The sequence below is a fragment of the Hyla sarda genome, chromosome 2 (assembly GCF_029499605.1).
Source record: "Hyla sarda isolate aHylSar1 chromosome 2, aHylSar1.hap1, whole genome shotgun sequence".
NCBI lineage: Eukaryota > Metazoa > Chordata > Amphibia > Anura > Hylidae > Hyla > Hyla sarda.
The window spans coordinates 163,363,750-163,381,817 of NC_079190.1; the positions used below are offsets into that span (position 1 = coordinate 163,363,750).

The 18,068-nt window shown below is 41.8% G+C and overlaps 1 protein-coding gene across 2 annotated transcripts in view; it reads right to left on the bottom strand.

Moving 5' to 3' along the window:
- Window positions 1-18,068, bottom strand: part of PCCA (propionyl-CoA carboxylase subunit alpha) — a 1,119,575-nt gene that overhangs the window by 569,903 nt on the left and 531,604 nt on the right. For both annotated transcript variants that reach the window (XM_056555680.1, XM_056555679.1), the window contains exon 9: window positions 12,419-12,497. In XM_056555680.1, the coding sequence (XP_056411655.1) occupies window positions 12,419-12,497 (79 nt within the window). The remainder of the gene's footprint in view (window positions 1-12,418; window positions 12,498-18,068) is intronic.

Below are 18,068 nucleotides of genomic sequence, written 5' to 3' on the forward strand. Positions count from 1 at the left end.
ATAGAAGATCAGTGTGTGCAGTGTTATAGGTCCCTATGGGACCTATAACACTGCAAAAAAAAAGTGAAAAAAAAAAAGTGAATAAAGATCATTTAACTCCTCCCCTATTAAAAGTTTGAATCACCCCCCTTTTCCAATAAAAAAAAAACACAGTGTAAATAAAAATAAAAATAAACATATGTGGTATCACCGCGTGCGGAAATGTCCGAATTATAAAAATATATCATTAATTAAACCGCTCGGTCAATGGCGTGCGCGCAAAAAAATTCTAAAGTCCAAAATAGTGCATTTTTGGTCACTTTTTATATCATTTAAAAATGAATAAAAAGTGATCAATAAGTCCTATCAATGCAAAAATGGTACGGTTAAAAACTTCAGATCACGGCGCAAAAAATGAGCCCTCATACCGCCCCATACACGGAAAAATAAAAAAGTTATAGGGGTCAGAAGATGACAATTTTAAACGTATTAATTTTCCTGCATGTAGTTATGATTTTTTCCAGAAGTCCGACAAAATCAAACCTATATACGGTAAGTAGGGTATCATTTTAATCGTATGGACCTACAGAATACATATCAGGTGTCATTTTTACTGAAAAATGTACTACGTAGAAACGGAAGCCCCCAAAAGTTACAAAACAGCGTTTTTTTTTCAATTTTGTCGCACAATGATTTTTTTTCCCGCTTCACCATAGATTTTTGGGCAAAATGACTGACGTCATTACAAAGTAGAATTGGTGGCGCAAAAAATAAGCCATCATATGGATTTTTAGGTGTAAATTTGAAAGAGTTATGATTTTTTAAAGGCAAGGAGCAAAAAACGAAAATGCAAAAACGGAAAAACCTCCGGTCCTTAAGGGGTTAAGGAAGATCATGTCAAACCAATCTTAATTGATTTTTTTTTTGATTGGGTGACTAAAATAATAGATGGCAGAGGTGCTGTAGACATCGCTTATCTAGATTTTAGTAAGGCTTTTGACACTGTCCCACATAGAAGACTTATCAATAAACTGCAGTCATTGAGCTTGGACTCCCATATGTTGAATGGATTAGGCAGTGGCTGAAGGACAGAAAACAGAGGTTGTAGTCAATGGAGTATATTCAGATCAAGGTCTTATCAGTGATATAATGAACGCTAGCATAACCCGCTTTTTGCTGATGACACAAAAATATGTAACAGGGTTGATGTTCCTGGAGGAATAAGCCAAATGGAAAGGATGTGGGTAAACTAGAGGAATGGTCAGAACTCTGGCAACTAAAGTTTACCGTGGATAAGTGCAAAATAATGCACCTGGGACATAAAAACCCAAGGACAGAGTATAGGCCATGTGATACGGTCCTAACCTCAGTATCTGAGGAAAGATTTAAAAGGTAGGTAAGAAACTTAAGAAGACTTAAAAGGTAGGAAAACAATGTAATAGAGCAGCAGGAAATACTAGCAGAATGCTTGGGTCTATAGGGAGAGGTATTAGTAGAAAGAGGGAAGTGCTCATGCCGCTGTACAGAGCAAATTGTGAGACCTCACTTGGAGTATTGTGCGCAGTACTGGAGGCTGTATCTCCAGAAGGATATAGATATTTTTTGGAGAGAGTTCAAAGAAGAGCTACTAAACTAGTATATGGATTGCAGTATAAAACTTTCCAGGAAATGTTAAAGGAACTTAACATGTTATAGCTTGGAATAATGATGAGACAGGGGATATGATAGAAATGTTTAAATACATAAAGAGACTCAGTACAGTAAAAGAGGAGAGCATTTTTAAAAGAGGAAAAACTACCACAAGAGCACAGTTTGAAACTAGAGGGGCAAAGATTTAAAAGTAATATGAGGGAGTAGTGGATGCATGGAATAGCCTTTCTGCAGAAGTGGTAACTGCAAGTACAGTGAAGGAGTTTAAGCATGCATGGGATAGGCATAAGGCTATTATTCATATAAGATAGGGCCAGGGACTATTGATAGTATTCAGAATAATGGGCAGACTAGATGGGCCAAATGGTTATATGCCCACACCTTCTATGTTTCTATGTAATAGCACCAAAAGGCTGAAAAGGCCTTCTAGTGAACAAAATCCTAGTGAACACTGGACCAAATGATGGTATCTGAAATAAAAATCATGCCTATTTCATTTCAACAGAATATGAGTAAAAGTCTCGAGTATATTGGAAAAAACAATCATAAAACCACATTCACATAACCTCCTTCCTTTCCCCTGAGTGTTCTACCAGTGCTTTTATCATGAACGTAAACCACCAGACTAGGCATTGACCGCACTGTTAGCAGTTTATGCACTGAAGCATGTGTCTATTGATAACCCACTAAGGGATTCCTTATTTTACAAAAAATCAATCTGTCTAATTAGGTAATCTTTCCATCAGGTTGAGATATTATTAATACACAAGGAAGTATTAGCAACAACTGGATACACATTGTAGTTCTATCCCCTAACTCGACACCTACCAGTTTTAAGAGATGTTCTTATTATATACCAAATCACTGATGATAAGCAGCTATAAAGTGCAGCATAACTTTAAACACATTTCTGGGTTAAGCATGGAAATCTGCAGTACAAATTACCTATGCTTTTGCCACTTAAAACCGATAAATGTTACCATCTTAGGCTGGGTTCACACCACGTTTTCTTAAATACGGTTCCCGTATACGGTTTGGAGGAGGGGGCGGGGCTTAATCGCGGCGCCCGCACTCAGCCGAATTCGGGAACCGTTTTCGGCCGTATGCGGTTTCCCGACGTTTTTGCCTGCGGTCGGGAAACCGCATACGGCCGAAAACGAAGCCGACCAGAGGCTGCGGTTCCCTTCCGGTCGGCTCATAGACTTGCATTAAATACGGTTCCCGAATACGGCTGAGTGCGGGCGCCGCGATTAAGCCCCGCCCCCTCCTCCAAACCGTATACGGGAACCGTATTTAAGAAAACGTGGTGTGAACCCAGCCTTAGACTATATGGTTTCATATAATATGTCAAACTAAATATTACAGCATACAACAGCCTGTATAAAAACTGATGCTTTTAAATGTTGGCACCAAGAAAATCCATTACATGGCTGCAACCAATGCATCTTTGTGTATGGTAAAAATTATAGACTATACAAAAACTACAGTATATAGCTACTTTGCAAGTAGTTAAAACAATACCTACAATTTAAAGAAAATTTGTATACTTTGAGCACAGGTTTCCAGATTTAACCAATTATCTACTTGACTTAAACAGTAGAACCCCTAGGAGAAATATATTCTAACAACACATGGTAGTGGTGGTGAAGTATTCAGCCACACAATCCTTTCAACAGCTTTATTTTAGCAGATATAGTGCCAACATACATTTGACAGTAAACATAACAAATATCAAAAGCTTGAACCTTTGCACCTGTGAAAAAAAACACAAAACAAAAACACTGAAAGAGAAGAAACCACTCAATTTTAAATTACAGCTAAAGTACAGTTGCAAGAAAAAGTATGTGAACCCTTTGGAATTATATGGATTTCTGCACAAATTGGTCATAAAATGTGATTTAATGATCATCTAAGTTACAACAATAGACAATCACAGACTGCTTAAACTAATAACACACACATAACTAAATCTTACCATGTTTTTGTTGAACACACCATGTAAACATTCACAGTGCAGGTGGAAAGTATGTGAACCATTGGATTTAATAACTGGTTGAACCTCCTTTGACAACAATAACTTCAACCAAACGTTTCCTGTAGTTGCAGATCAGACATGCACAACGGTCCTTGACCATTCCACTTTACAGAACAGTTTCAGTTCAGCAATATTCTTGGGATGTCTGGTGTGAATCACTTTCTTGAGGTCCTGCCACAGCATCTCAATCGGGATGAGGTTGGGACTCTGACTGGGCCAATCCAGAAGGCGTATTTTCTTCTGTTTAAACCATTCTGTTGTGGATTTACTTTTATGCTTTGGGTTGTTGTCCTGCTGCAACACTCATCTTCTGTTGGGCTTCAGTTGGTAGACAGATGGCCTTAAGTTCTCCTGCAAAATTTCTAAACTTAGGAATTAATTTTTCCTTCAATGATAGGAATTCGTCCAGGCCCTGATGCAGCAAAGCAACCCCAAACCATGATGCCCCCACCACCATACTTCACAGTTGGCATGAGGTTTTGATGTTGGTGGGCTGTGCCTCTTTTTCTCCACACACAGGCAGACATTTATCATTGTCTTTAGACAGTTTTTTGGGTGTAGAAAAAGTGCAGAAAAGGCCCAAAAAGGCACAAGCAGGGTTTTACGCCTTTTGGTTTACACATTTCTGCTGATTTTGAGTTGAAATCCACAGATTTTGGCAATACACATTATATGGAAGGGTTTTATGAACTGCACCTTTTTGTGAAAAGCTGCAAAAAAGGCGCAAAGCCACTGAAAAATCTCAAACTACACCAGCCCAGACTTAGCTTAGCTTTTTGGTGTATGTGAAGAGAAAAATTTCAGAAAATACCTACCTGCAAAAAATGTATCAAATGCTGTGACCTTTTAATAAACTTGGTGCTCCAACACATTACCAGCACACAAAAATAAGGTGTAGAAAAATGCTTTACTTACACATACAATGTTGGCCTTAGTGTTGTGTGTTTCTTCCAAACAACTCAACTTTGGTTTCATCTGTCCACAGAATATTTTGCCACAACTGCTGTGGAACATCCATGTGCTCTTGTGCAGCAATGTTTTTTTTGGACAGCAGTTGCTTCCTCTGTGGTATCTTCCACGAAATCCATTCTTGTTTAGTGTTTTACATTTCGTAGATTCGCTAACAGGGATGTTAGCATATACCAGAGACTTTTGTATGTCTCTGGCTGGAATTCCACTTGTTTTTTGGGGGGAAAACGCCAAGAAAAACGTCAATTCTGCCACATGGCTTTTTTTCGGCCAAAAAACGCTGCGGCCAGATGTTAGCTGTAAATCAATGAGAAATCGCTAAATTCTTATTCCACTTGGCGTTTTTAACTTTGGCTTTTTTTTTTTTTTATCCTTTTGGAGTTTTTTCACTCTTCTTTAGGCGTTTTTCAGATGGTTGGTAATCGCAGCATGTTGAGCCACTGGCAATTTTTTTTGTCAAAATTGTGGCGTTTTTCTCCCATAGAAGTCTATGGGAGTGAAAAAACGCCAAGAAAAACTATATGTGGGTTTTAACTTTGGCGTTTTTGTAGGCGGTTTTCATTCTTTATTGGACTTTAGCGTTCCAAAAAAGTGATGGAGATACCTTTTTTTTTAATAAAAATTTTGTAGGGTACCATTAAAAAAAAGATACAGTAGTGAAGGAAAAAATTGTATCTAACGAAATGTATCCTTTTTATAACAAAATTTGTATTACTTTTTAAACAGGGATCAATTTATGTGGGCGGGTCGGGGACCTAAAAATGTAGCCAGCAATAATAAAAATGTAGTGCGTGTGTTTTTCACTTTTTTCTTAACACTGTTTCATGATAGGAGTAGTAGTACCTGTACTAATTGACAGATCACCGTTGCGATCCTCCTGTATAATGTATAGATGCGGCGGCCGCTCTTCTATGGTCCCCTGCACTGACGTATATATACACCAATTCATATTTCCTACAGAGAGCTGGGATTGGCCAGATGGTTCCAGCCAATCACAGCTCTCTGAGGGATATACGAAAATGTGTATACATACGGTCGTGCAGGGTACCATAGAAGAGCGTCCGCATCTATATATTATACAGGAGGATCACAGTGGGTGTCAGTAGTGATACCCGCTGTGATCTTTCCTTAACTGCAGGCACTACTACTCCCAACATGGAATACACTCTGCTCCATGCTGGGAGCTGTAGTACCTGCACTAATAGACAGATTGCAGTGGGTGTCAGAAGTTACACTCGCTGCGATCTGTTTATTAATGCAGGTACTACAGCTCCAAGCATGGAGCAGAGTATGCTCCATGTTGGGAGTAATAGTACTTGCAGGTAAGAACAGATCACAGCGGGTATCACTACTGACATCCGCTGTGATCGTCCTGTCTATAGCAGAGATGGAGCGACTGTATAAAGCGCTGGCGTCTCTGCTCTGTACTCGGCCACTCACTCATTCATATTTTCCTCAGAGCTGTGATTGGCTGCAACCAAAGGGCCAATCACAGCTCTGGTTGGAAAATATGACTGATGTTCTATTCAGATCACTGACCGGAGTATAGTGCAGAGATGCGAGCGTTGTATAGAGCCGCATCTCTACTATATTATGGACGATCGCATCGGGTGTCAGACACCCAGGGCGATATGTCTATTATAACAGGTACTACTACTCCCATCATGGAACAGTGTGTTCCATGCTGGGAGTAGTAGTAGTAGTACCTAAAAAATAGAGAAAAAATTGAAACACATACACTATTAAAAAATAATACAAATTTTGTTATAAAATATAAAAATTTTGTTTAATAAAAAAAGTTTCCATCACGGCTGCATCCTTTTTTTTTGGTACCCAACAAATTTTGGGTACCAAAAAAAGAACTGCCAAGGTGCAATTTCCACACAAATGAAAAAGCGCAAGAACAAACGCCAGAAAAAAAAAACGTCAGACGCAGGAAACTGCACTGGAGTTTATTCAGGCGTTTTTTTAATCCCAAAAAACGCAGAACAAAAAACCAAGTGGAATCCTAGCCTTCAGCAGACATTCTAGGATTCTTCTTCACCTCCTTGAGCAGTCTGCGCTGTGCTCTTGCAGTCATCTTTACAGGATGGCCACTACTAGGGAGAGTAACAGCAGTGCTGAACTTTCTCCATTTATAGACAATTTGCCTTACAATTTGTCTTGATTAACAGCAAAGCTTTTGTAGATACTTTTATAACCCTTTCCAGCTTTATGAAAGTCAACCATTCTTAATCGTAGGTTTTCTGAGAGCTCTTTTGTGTGAGGCATCACTTACATCAGGCAATGCTTCTTGTGAAAAGCAAAGCCAGAACTTGTAGGTGTTTTTTTTTTTATAAGGCAGGGCAGCTGTAACCAACACCTCCAATCTCATCTCATTGATTGGACTCCAGTTGGATGACACCTCACTCCAATTAGCTCTTTGATGTCATTAGTTCAAATACATTTTCCACCTGCACTGTGAATGTTTACGTGGTGTGCAATAAAAAACATGGTAAGATTTAATTATTTTTGTGTTATTAGTGCAAGCAGACTGATATTGTCTATTGTTGTGACTTAGATGAAGATCACATTTTATGACCAATTTGTGCAGAAATCCATATAATTCCAAAGGGTTCACATACTTTCTTGCAACTGTATATATGTGACATCAAAACAACATCAAATACATATTACACCATAACCAGCAATTCTACAGAGACAGTTCAATCTTTATAATACATTTAGATACAGAGCCTTATCTGATGTTTTGTGCGGCACACACCTGTATGGATGAACATCTTGGATCTCATGTCACTTTAAAATCATTTTTTAACCCCTTAAGGACCCAGACAATTTTCAGTGTAGAACCTGGCCATTTTTTGGACATCTGACCACTGTCACTTTAACCCCTTAAGGACACATGACGTACTGGAACGTCATGTGTCCACTCCCGATCTATAACGCGGGGCCACGGCGTGGCCCCGCGTCATAGCGGTTCGGGCCCGGCCTCTAACAACGGCCGGGACCCGTGGCTAATAGCGCGCGGCATTGATCGCTGTGCCGCGCGCTATTAACCCTTTAGACGCGGCGTTCAAAGTTGAACGCCGCGTCTAAAGTGAAACCGAAAGCATGCCGGCTAGCTCAGTGGGCTGTTCGGGATAGCCGCGGTGAAATCGCGGCATCCCGAACAGCTGACAGGACAGCGGGAGGGCCCCTACCTGCCTCCTCGCTGTCCGATCGCCGAATGACAGCTCAGTGCCTGAGATCCAGGCATGAGCAGTCATGCGGCAGAATCATCGATCACTGGTTTCTTATGAGAAACCAGTGATCAATGTAAAAGATCAGTGTGTGCAGTGTTATAGGTCCCTATGGGACCTATAACACTGCAAAAAAAAAGTGCAAAAAAAAAGTGAATAAACATCATTTAACCCCTTCCCTATTAAAAGTTTGAATCACCCCCCTTTTCCCATAAAAGAAAAAACACAGTGTAAATAAAAATAAAAATAAACATAAATGGTATCGCCGCGTGCGGAAATGTCCGAATTATAAAAATATATCGTTAATTAAACCGCACGGTCAATGGCGTGCGCGCAAAAAAATTCCAAAGTCCAAAATAGTGCATTTTTGGTCACTTTTTATATCATGATCAATAAGTCCTATCAATGCAAAAATGGTACCGTTAAAAACTTCAGATCACGGCGCAAAAAATGAGCCCTCATACCGCCCCATACACGGAAAAATAAAAAAGTTATAGGGGTCAGAAGATGACAATTTTAAACGTATTAATTTTCCTGCATGTAGTTATGATTTTTTCCAGAAGTCCGACAAAATCAAACCTATATAAGTAGGGTATCATTTTAATCGTATGGACCTACAGAATACATACCAGGTGTCATTTTTACCGAAAAATGTACTACGTAGAAACGGAAGCCCCCAAAAGTTACAAAACAGCGTTTTTTTAAAAATTTTGTCGCACAATGATTTTTTTTCCCGCTTCACCATAGATTTTTGGGCAAAATGACTGACGTCATTACAAAGTAGAATTGGTGGCGCAAAAAATAAGCCATCATATGGATTTTTAGGTGTAAATTTGAAAGAGTTATGATTTTTTAAAGGCAAGGAGCAAAAAACGAAAATGCAAAAACGGAAAAACCTCCGGTCCTTAAGGGGTTAAGCATTACTAACTCTGGGATGCTTTAACCTTTAATTCCGTGATTGTTTTTTCGTGACATATTCTACTTCATGATAGTGGTGAATTTGCTTCGATACTTGCATCATTTCTTGATGAAAAATTCCAAAATTTGATGAAAAAATTGAAAATTTTGCCTTTTTCTAACTTTGAAGCTCTCTACTTGTAAGGAAAATAGACATACCAAATAAATTATATATTGATTCACATATACAATATGTCTATTTTTTGTTGGCATCATAAAGTTGCCATGCTTTTACTTCTGGAAGACATCAGAGGGCTTCAAAGTTCAGCAGCAATTTTCCAATTTTTCACAAAATCTGAATTTTTCAGGGAACAGTTCAGTTTTGAAGTGGATTTGAGGAGTCTTCATATTAGAAATATCCTACAAATGATCCATTATAAAAGCTGCACCCCTCAAAGTATTCAAAATGACACTCATTTAGTGTTTTAACCCTTTATGTGTTTCACAGAAATAGCAGCAACGTGAAGGAGAAAATTCAAAATCTTCATTTTTTTACACGCGCATGTTCATGTAGACCCAGTTTTTGCAAGGGGTAATAGGAGAAAATGTACCCAAAATTGGAAACCCAATTTCTCTCGAGTAAGGAAATACCTCATATGTGTATGTCAAGTGTTTGGCAGGCGTAGTAGATGGCTCAGAAGGGAAGGAGCAACAATGGGATTTTGGAGAGTGAATTTTGCTGAAATGGTTTTTGGGGGGCATGTAGCATTTAGGAAGTCCTTATGGTGCCAGAACAGCAGAAAAAACCCACATGGCAAACCATTTTGGAGACTACACCCCTCAAGGCACGTAACAACGGGTCCAGTGAGCCTTAACACCCCACAGGTGTTGGACGACTGTGTAAATGAAAAAAAAAAAATATGAACCTCAAAATTTGTAAACCCATTTCTTCTGAGTATGGAAATACCCCATGTGTGGACATCAAGTGCTCTGCTGGCGCACTACAATGCTCAGAAGAGGGGGAGCGAAATTGAGTGTTTGGAGAGTGAATTTGCATTTACAATGTGTGTTACATGTGCGTTTACAAAGCCCCCCCGTGGTGCCAGAACAGTGGACCCCCCACATGTGACCCCATTTTGGAAACTACACCCCTCACAGAATTTAATAAGGGGTGCAATGAGTATTTACACCCCACTGGCGTTTGACATATCTTTGGAACAGTGGGCTGTGCAAATTAAAAATTTCATTTTTCATTTTCACGGAGCACTGTTCCAAAAATCTGTCAGACACCTGTGGGGCGTAAATGCTCACTGCACCCTTTGTTACATTACGTGAGGGGTGTAGTTTCCAAAATGGGGTCACATGTGGGGGGGGTCCATTTTTCTGGCACTATGGGGGCTTTGTAAACAAACGTGGCCTTCAATTCCGGACAAATTTTCTCTTCAAAGGCCCAATGGCGCGCCTTCTCTTCTGAGCATTGTAGTGCACCCACAGAGCACTTTACATCCACATATGGGGTATGTTCTTACTCAGAAAAAATGGGGTTACAAATTTGGGGGGGGGGGGCTTTTTTTCCTATTTTCCCTTGTGAAAATGAAAAATTTAGGGTAACACCAGCATTAGAGTGAAAAAAAAATGTTTCTTCATTTTCTCATCCAAATTTAACGAAAATTCGTCAAACACCTGTGGGGTGTTAAGGCTCACTATACCCCTTGTTACATTCTGTGAGGGATGTAGTTTCCAAAATGGGGTCACATGTGGGTATTTATTTTTTTGCGTTTATGTCAGAACCGCTGTAAAATCAGCCACCCCTGTGCAAATTGCCAATTTAGGCCTCAAATGTACATAGAGCACTCTTACTCCTGAGCCTTGCTGTGCACCCGCAGAGCATTTTACGCCCACATATGGGGTATTTCCATACTCCGGAGAAATTGTATTACAAATTCTGGGGGTCTTTTTTTTTCCTTTTACCGCTTGTGAAAACAAAAAGTATGGGGCAACACCAGCATGTTAGTGTAAATTTTTTTTTTTTTTTACACTAATATGCTGGTGTAGCCCCCAACTTTTCCTTTTCATAAGGGGTAAAGGGAGAAAAAGCCCCCCCCCCCCAAATTTGTAGTGCAATTTCTCCTGAGTACGGAAATACCCCATATGTGGCACTTAACAGCTTCCTTGAAATACTACAGGGCTCTGAAGTGAGAGAGTGCCAGGCACATTTGAAGACTAAATTAGGGATTGCATAGGGATGGACATAGGGGTATTCTATTCCAGTGATTCCCAAACAGGGTGCCTCCAGCTGTTAAACTCCCAGCATGTCTGGACAGTCGGTGGCTGTCCGGAAATGCAGGGAGTTGTTGTTTTGCAACAGCTGGAGGCTCCATTTTGGAAACACTGCCATACGATGTTTTTCAATTTTATTGGGGGGGGGGGAACAGTGTAAGGGGGTGTATATGTAGTGTTTTACGCTTTATTATGTGGTAGTGTAGCGTTTTTAGTTACGGTGAGTTTCCCGCTAGGCGTTTGCGCTGCGGCGAAAACTTGAAGCAGGAAACTTACTGTAAACCTGCCTGTGTGAATGTACCCTGTGAACTGAGATGCAACCAACTGAAAATGACTGTGGGCATTTAGATTCATTATGTAGGCAGTACATCTCCTGTTTACATAGGAAGATGTACTGCTGATAAACTATTTCTAAAGCTGCATAAACAATACGATCAGCCAGCTGATCGTTGGCCCTTTGAGAAAAGTCAGTAGTTGAGAAGAACTTTCATTCAATTGATAATTGGCCAGTTTAAAAGGCCCTTAAGGGTATGTTCATGTGGCGGAATTTGTGCGGAATGTCTGCACAGACATCCCGCTGCCGTAGAGTTCCCGCCCCTCAATGCAAACCTATGGGAGGGGGGTAGGACGGTCGCCATGCCCCCTCCCATAGACTTGCATTGAGGGGGATACTCCGGCCCCTGTATTCTGAGTCATCAGACACTGAGCGATCTACGCTCCATGAGGCTGATGACAAGTGGGTGCTGAAGAGAGATTGTGGGGGTCCCCAGCGGCGGGACCCCCGCGATCAGACATCTTATCCCCCATCTTTGGATAAGGGATAAGATGTCTAGGGCCGGAGTACCCCTTTAAACCTCTCTCTGCAGCTCACTGGTTTCTATAATTGCACAGAATTTATCAAGTCCCGTATGCCTTTTTGATAAATTTTGAGCAACAGTGCAGACAATACACAAAGCAATACACCAACATTGATAAATGTCGCCCTATGGACTTATCCAAAACATTTTGAAATAAAACCAATAGGATTGGCCCATATGGATTATGGGCATTTCTAATAATTCCTGACAGCATACCAGTAAAATATACTAATAAGGAACACACAGGTCTTCAAAAACAATTCTGCCAATATATCTGCACACTAATGCCCTAAAAAAATCCAAACTGAGAAGATTCAGAATAAACATTTGTTACATACAGTACAAAGACAATAATAAAAGCTTAAAAGGACATAGAAAGGAATTAATTAGAAGAAGGCAGACTATTATAAACTATGGGTAACCTTGAAGTGATATTTTGGCACATATCTTTGAGACAAAGATGTAGAAATTGGTAGCATTAATCAAAGTTAGCAGTGTGGACAACAGCTCACCTGGTCTCTTCATCATTCCAAGCAATCCTCATGCCTTTGCCACCACCTCCTGCTGAGGCCTTGATCATGACGGGGTAGCCTAACAGCGGGGAGCAATTAAAGACAAGTTCAGCCTTTGATCTTTGGTCATATGAACATGTCAGTTTACCACTTGCCCCATGTTACAGTAAACAACATATATACTTTTTTACTAAACTGTGTCGTGTGAGATTCAACCCCAAGCACATGTTTTAATTTATGAATAATCTCATGCAAAAATTATGAATCTGTTACATTACTGTTATCATAAAAAAAAGAATCAAAAGTAATAATATATCTCAAAATCTATAGGTTTTGAACTTCCAAGCAGACATCTTATATAGTGCATTCAGAGTGTCATTAGACCCTTTCACTTTCTTTACATTTTTGTGTATTACGGTGTTGTGCGAACATAAAATAAAAAATCACCCCCCCCCCCCACCCCACCCTCCCAATAATTCTGCACTGAAAATTGCAATACTCCATAAGAAATGTGAAAATGAATTTGCCAACATTTCTAAAACTCTATTAACGAAAAATGAATGGACATAAATTGTTAAACCCTTTTCTATGACACTTAAACTATGGCTCTGGAGGCCTCACATTTTTCTTGATTTTCTTTGAGATGTTTCTGCACCATGAGTAGAGTCCATCTATGGTAAATTCAGGTGATAATGGACATTTAAAGTTCCCAAGAGCACATAGTGCTTTGGCTCTCCCTGTGCACAGAGCTGAGGTTGGCAATCACCTCTATGTATCATAATGGTAGAGCCAGAGATACACGCGTACAGCACACATGTATCCCTGGCTCTACCATTGAGATGCATGGAGGGGGCATGTTAACCTCCACTCTGTGCACTAAGAGAGCCTGAGCACCATGCAGGAGATTGCATTGGGGTCCCAGCAGTCGGGCCCACCATGATCAGACACTTATCCCCTATCTAGAGATGAGCGAACTTACAGTAAATTCGATTCGTCACAAACTTCTCGGCTCGGCGGTTGCTGACTTTTCCTGCATAAATTCGTTCAGTTTTCCGGTGCTCCGGTGGGCTGGAAAAGGTGGATACAGTCCTAGGAAAGTCTCCTAGGACTGTATCCACCTTTTCCAGCCCACGGGAGCACCTGAAAGCTGAACTAATTTATGCAGGAAAAGTCATCACCTGCCGAGCCGAGAAGTTTGTGAATCGAATTTACTGTAAGTTTGCTCATCTCTACCCCTATCATTTGGATAGGGGATACGTAGTAAAATACTGCTTTTAGCTTATCATTCTAATTCTGTGAATATTTTTTTCGGGACATATTCTTCGCTACTTGCATAATTTCATTAAAAAAAAAGCCAAATTTTCATAATTTTTTGGGGGGAAATTAGCATTTTTCTAAATCTAAATTTTTCAGGGACCAGTTCACTTTAAAGTGGATTTGGGGGGGGGTCTTTCTATTAGAAATTACCAAAATGCACATTGACCCTATTATAAAAACTACACCCCTCAAAGTATTCAAAAGGTCATTCAAAAAGATTGTTAACCCTTTAGGTTTTTCACAGGAATAGCAGCAAAGTGGAGGTTAAAAATGTCAAAATCTCCATGTTGTTGTAGCCACAAATCTTTCATTTTTACAAGGGGTAAAAGGAGAAAAAGCCCCACAAAATTTGTAACCCAATCTCTCCCAAGTATGGAAATATCCCATATGTGGATGGATGTAAAGTGCTCTGCAGGCGCACAACATGGCTCGGGGGGGGGGGGGGGGGGGGGTTGAAGAAACATTTAGACTTTGGAAAGAGAATTTAGCTGGAATCGTTTTTAGGGCGCAATGTCACATTTATATAGCCCCCTAGATTAGTGCACCTATATTCCTGTAGTGTTGTTGTATTAATTGATATGTTGTAAATCCACACCTATTCCTCTAGTGAGGGATGCCACTGTGGTACTTGTGGTCATTTGCAGGCATCCTCCATTGTATGCATTTGTATGCTGGGGATCGCCTATAGCAACAGACCATAAAGGCAGGATCTGCCCCCCCCAGCATAAATGCACATCTGCATTTGGGGTTGAGCACCTCCTGCCATCCTAGACCACGTCTAAGTAGTAGCCTTTTTGAAAATGTATACCAATGCGCCTTTATTATCATTTTAGGCCAGCAACATATCAGCTAACTTGGGTGGGGCTCATAGCCTGTCTCCCTCCTCCCATTGTATGTGTGCTCAGTCACACAGGAGGTAACCTGGGAGCAGTGTGCAAGTCGACATAATGCTGCTGTAATTGCCCATTGGCCCCTGGTTTTGCTTATCATGCACAGGTAGGTTAGTGTTCGGTCCCATGCCACTTGAGAAACCTTGGCGTTTGTGCGTGGGCTCAGGTATGTCCTTCATATAAGGATATACTGGCTAATGTCTCAATTTTACATCAGTTTTGAGGGTTAGTCAATGTCATTGTTTACATCAAATTTCCCTGTGTGTGGACATAAAGTGCTCTGCGGGCGCACAACATGGCCCAGAAGGGAAGAATCGCCATTTGGCTTTTGGAGAGAGAATTTAGCTGGAATAGTTCTTGGGGGCCAGGACAGTGGAAAACCCCCTCCTGTGACCACATTTTGGAAACTGCCCCCCAAAATTTGCAACCCAATTTCTCCCAAGTATGGAAATACCCAGTATAGGGAAAAAGTGCCTAGGAGTGCACGGCAGGGCTCAGGAGGGAATAGGGATGTAAGAAAAAAATCGATTCTCGCGATAATCGCGATTTTTTCATTTGCCGATACTGAATCGATTCAAAATATTTTTTAATCGATTCTTTTAGGGATGTGGAATTTTTATCTCCTGATGCCCGGAACAGCATGTCCTGGGCATCAGGAGATACAAGTTCCACATTTGTGGAGCCGGGCAGGCCGGATCTGACACGGTGGCGCTCTGGGTGTATGGAGCGGGCTCAGACTCGTGCCCGCTCCGTACTATGCGACCCCCGGCTGATTTCAGTAGCCGGGGGCCGCCGCTAATAGCCAGCATGCGGTGATCGCCGCGGCTGGCTATTAAAGGAGTACTCCGGTGCACACTTTTCTCATTTTATCCCGTCCGGGCTGCAAAATAAAAGAAAATGCACTTTATCTTACCTGCCAACGAGCCCCCGGAGCTCCGGTACAGGTGTTCGGTCCCCGGGCTGTATTCTTCTTACTTCCTGTTAGCCCGGCACATCACACGGAGCTTCAGCCTATCACTGGCCGCAGCGATGTCTCGCCTCTGCTGGTGATAGGCTGAAGCTCCGTGTGACATGCCGGGCTAACAGGAAGTAAGAAGAATACAGCCCGGGGACCGAACACCTGTACCGGAGCTCCGGGGGCTCGTTGGCAGGTAAGATAAAGTGCGTTTTCTTTTATTTTGCAGCCCGGACGGGATAAAATGAGAAAAGTGTGCACCGGACTACTAGATCGCCGCTGTCAAAGCTGACAGCGGCATCTATTGGGATCTATGAATGCTCCCAGGTGGGCGATGTATCGGGATATATCGTGATGTATCTTCACCTAGATGGTATCGCGATATATCGGGATATATCGAATCGCCACACTGGTATCGCGATTCGAATCGTATCGCCAAATTCTTGGCGATTCACACGCCTAGGAGGGAAGCACCACTCTTTGGCTTTTGGACTGAGAATTTAGCTGGAATAGATGTTGGCAGCCATGTCACATTTACAAAGCCCCCATGGTGTCCAGACAGTGGAAACCACCCACATGTGACACCATTTTGGAAACTGCATCCCTCATGGAATGTAAAAAGGGGTGCAGTGAGCATTAACACCCCACTGGCATTTGACACATTTTTGAAAAAGCGATCTATGAATATGCAAAATTAAAGTAAAATTTCTCGGACCACTGTTCCAAAAATCTGTCAGATACCTATGGGGTGTAAATGCTCACTGCACCCCTTGTTAAATTCTGAGGGGTGTATTTTCAAAAATGCTTATGTCAGAACCGCTGCAACAATCAGCCCCACCTGTGCAAATCAACAGTTTGGGGGGAGGGTGTCATAACAGACGCCATCCCGGACCGCTCACAGTGTCCAGAGACTAGGTATCACAGAAATGCAGTGCCATAAATGTACAGCGCTTTGTGATATGTGACGCTTGGCAGCGCCATACATTTTCGGCACTCGTCTATAAGGGGCTAATTTTTCATATACATAAGGGGTAAAAGGAGAAAAATCCCCACAAAATTAGTAACTCAATTTCTCCTTAGGTATGACTAAGGCTCTGTGACGAGCCGAAACGAGTCATCTATGTCTACTCTACAATCTTGTACCTTGGTGTATATGGAATAAAGTTCATTCTTTTAAAGGGAGCAGCGCTGGACATCCTTTCTTTGTTGTACATATCTACATTGGTTTAGTCTGCAGCAGTCCGGGCACTGCAGGACATAGGAGGGGAGCTGAATGTTTGTGCTAGGGCTTCACGATATATATCGCAAAAGCAATCGAATCGCGATTTTTGCGATATAGCGATACGGCCCCCCAGGAAAACTTGCGATTATCTGCATGGGCCAGCTCCCTTGTGCTGCTGCAGGCGGGGCTGGCCACAAAAGGTAAAAACAAATTTAAATACTAATATTCAGTGTTTCCCTATCAGGGTGCCTCCAGTTGTTGCAAAACTAAAACTCCCAGCATGCCCGGACCGGCAAAGGTTGTCCGGCCATGCTATGTGTAGTAGTTTCACAACAGCTGGAGGCACCCTGGTAGAAAAACACTGAGCTAAGTAAAAGGGCACAGAGAGGGAAAAAAAAAGAAAAGAAAAAAACTTCTGCTCACCTACTCCCGGTCCCTGTAGATGCAGTTTCCCTCCGTGCGGTCCGATGTCTCATCTCTTCTCCATACAAGCAGTAGGACCTTTCCCTTTTCAGCCAATCACTGGACGCTGCGGTGCCACGTGTCAAGCCAGTGATTGGCTGATGGGGAAAGGTCTTTTTCAGCAGCAAACACAATAGGTTGGTGAATTGAAAACCGCCCGGGAAACCTAGTGTATTGCTGCGGGGGAAGATTGTGACAGGGGGGACGATTGTGACGGGGGGGGGGGGGGGGGGGAGTGTGACAGGGGAGAAGATTGTGACAGGGGGGAAGAGATTGTGACAGGGGGGGAATCTGACGGGAAGATTGTGATGGGGGAAATGTGGCAGGGGGAGCAATGTGACATGGAAGGAAGATTGTGACAGGGGAGGAATGTGACAGGGGGAGGAACGTGCCTGGGGGGGGGGGGGGGTTGTGACAAGGGGGGGAATGTGACATAGGAGGCAGATGTGACCATGAAAGGAGAATGGGACGGGGGGGGGGGGGGGGGGGAGATAGAAATAAAATGGAGGAGATTTGAAATGGGCGTTGTGCATAAAATGTGTGGATAGTTGTAAAAGTGAGGAGATTGGACATGAAATGGCTGGATTTCACCATTTATTTATTATATTGCATCACATATCGATATCGCAATATTTAGGCCCATAATAGCATTTTCCCCATATCGTGCAGCCCTACTTTGTGCCACACTCAATTTCTCCAGAATACAGAAATACCCTATTGGCAGGCGTAATGTGCTGTGCAGGCACACAACAGGGCTCAGAAGGGAAGGAGGAACATTTGGCTTTTAGAGAGAATTTTTCTGGA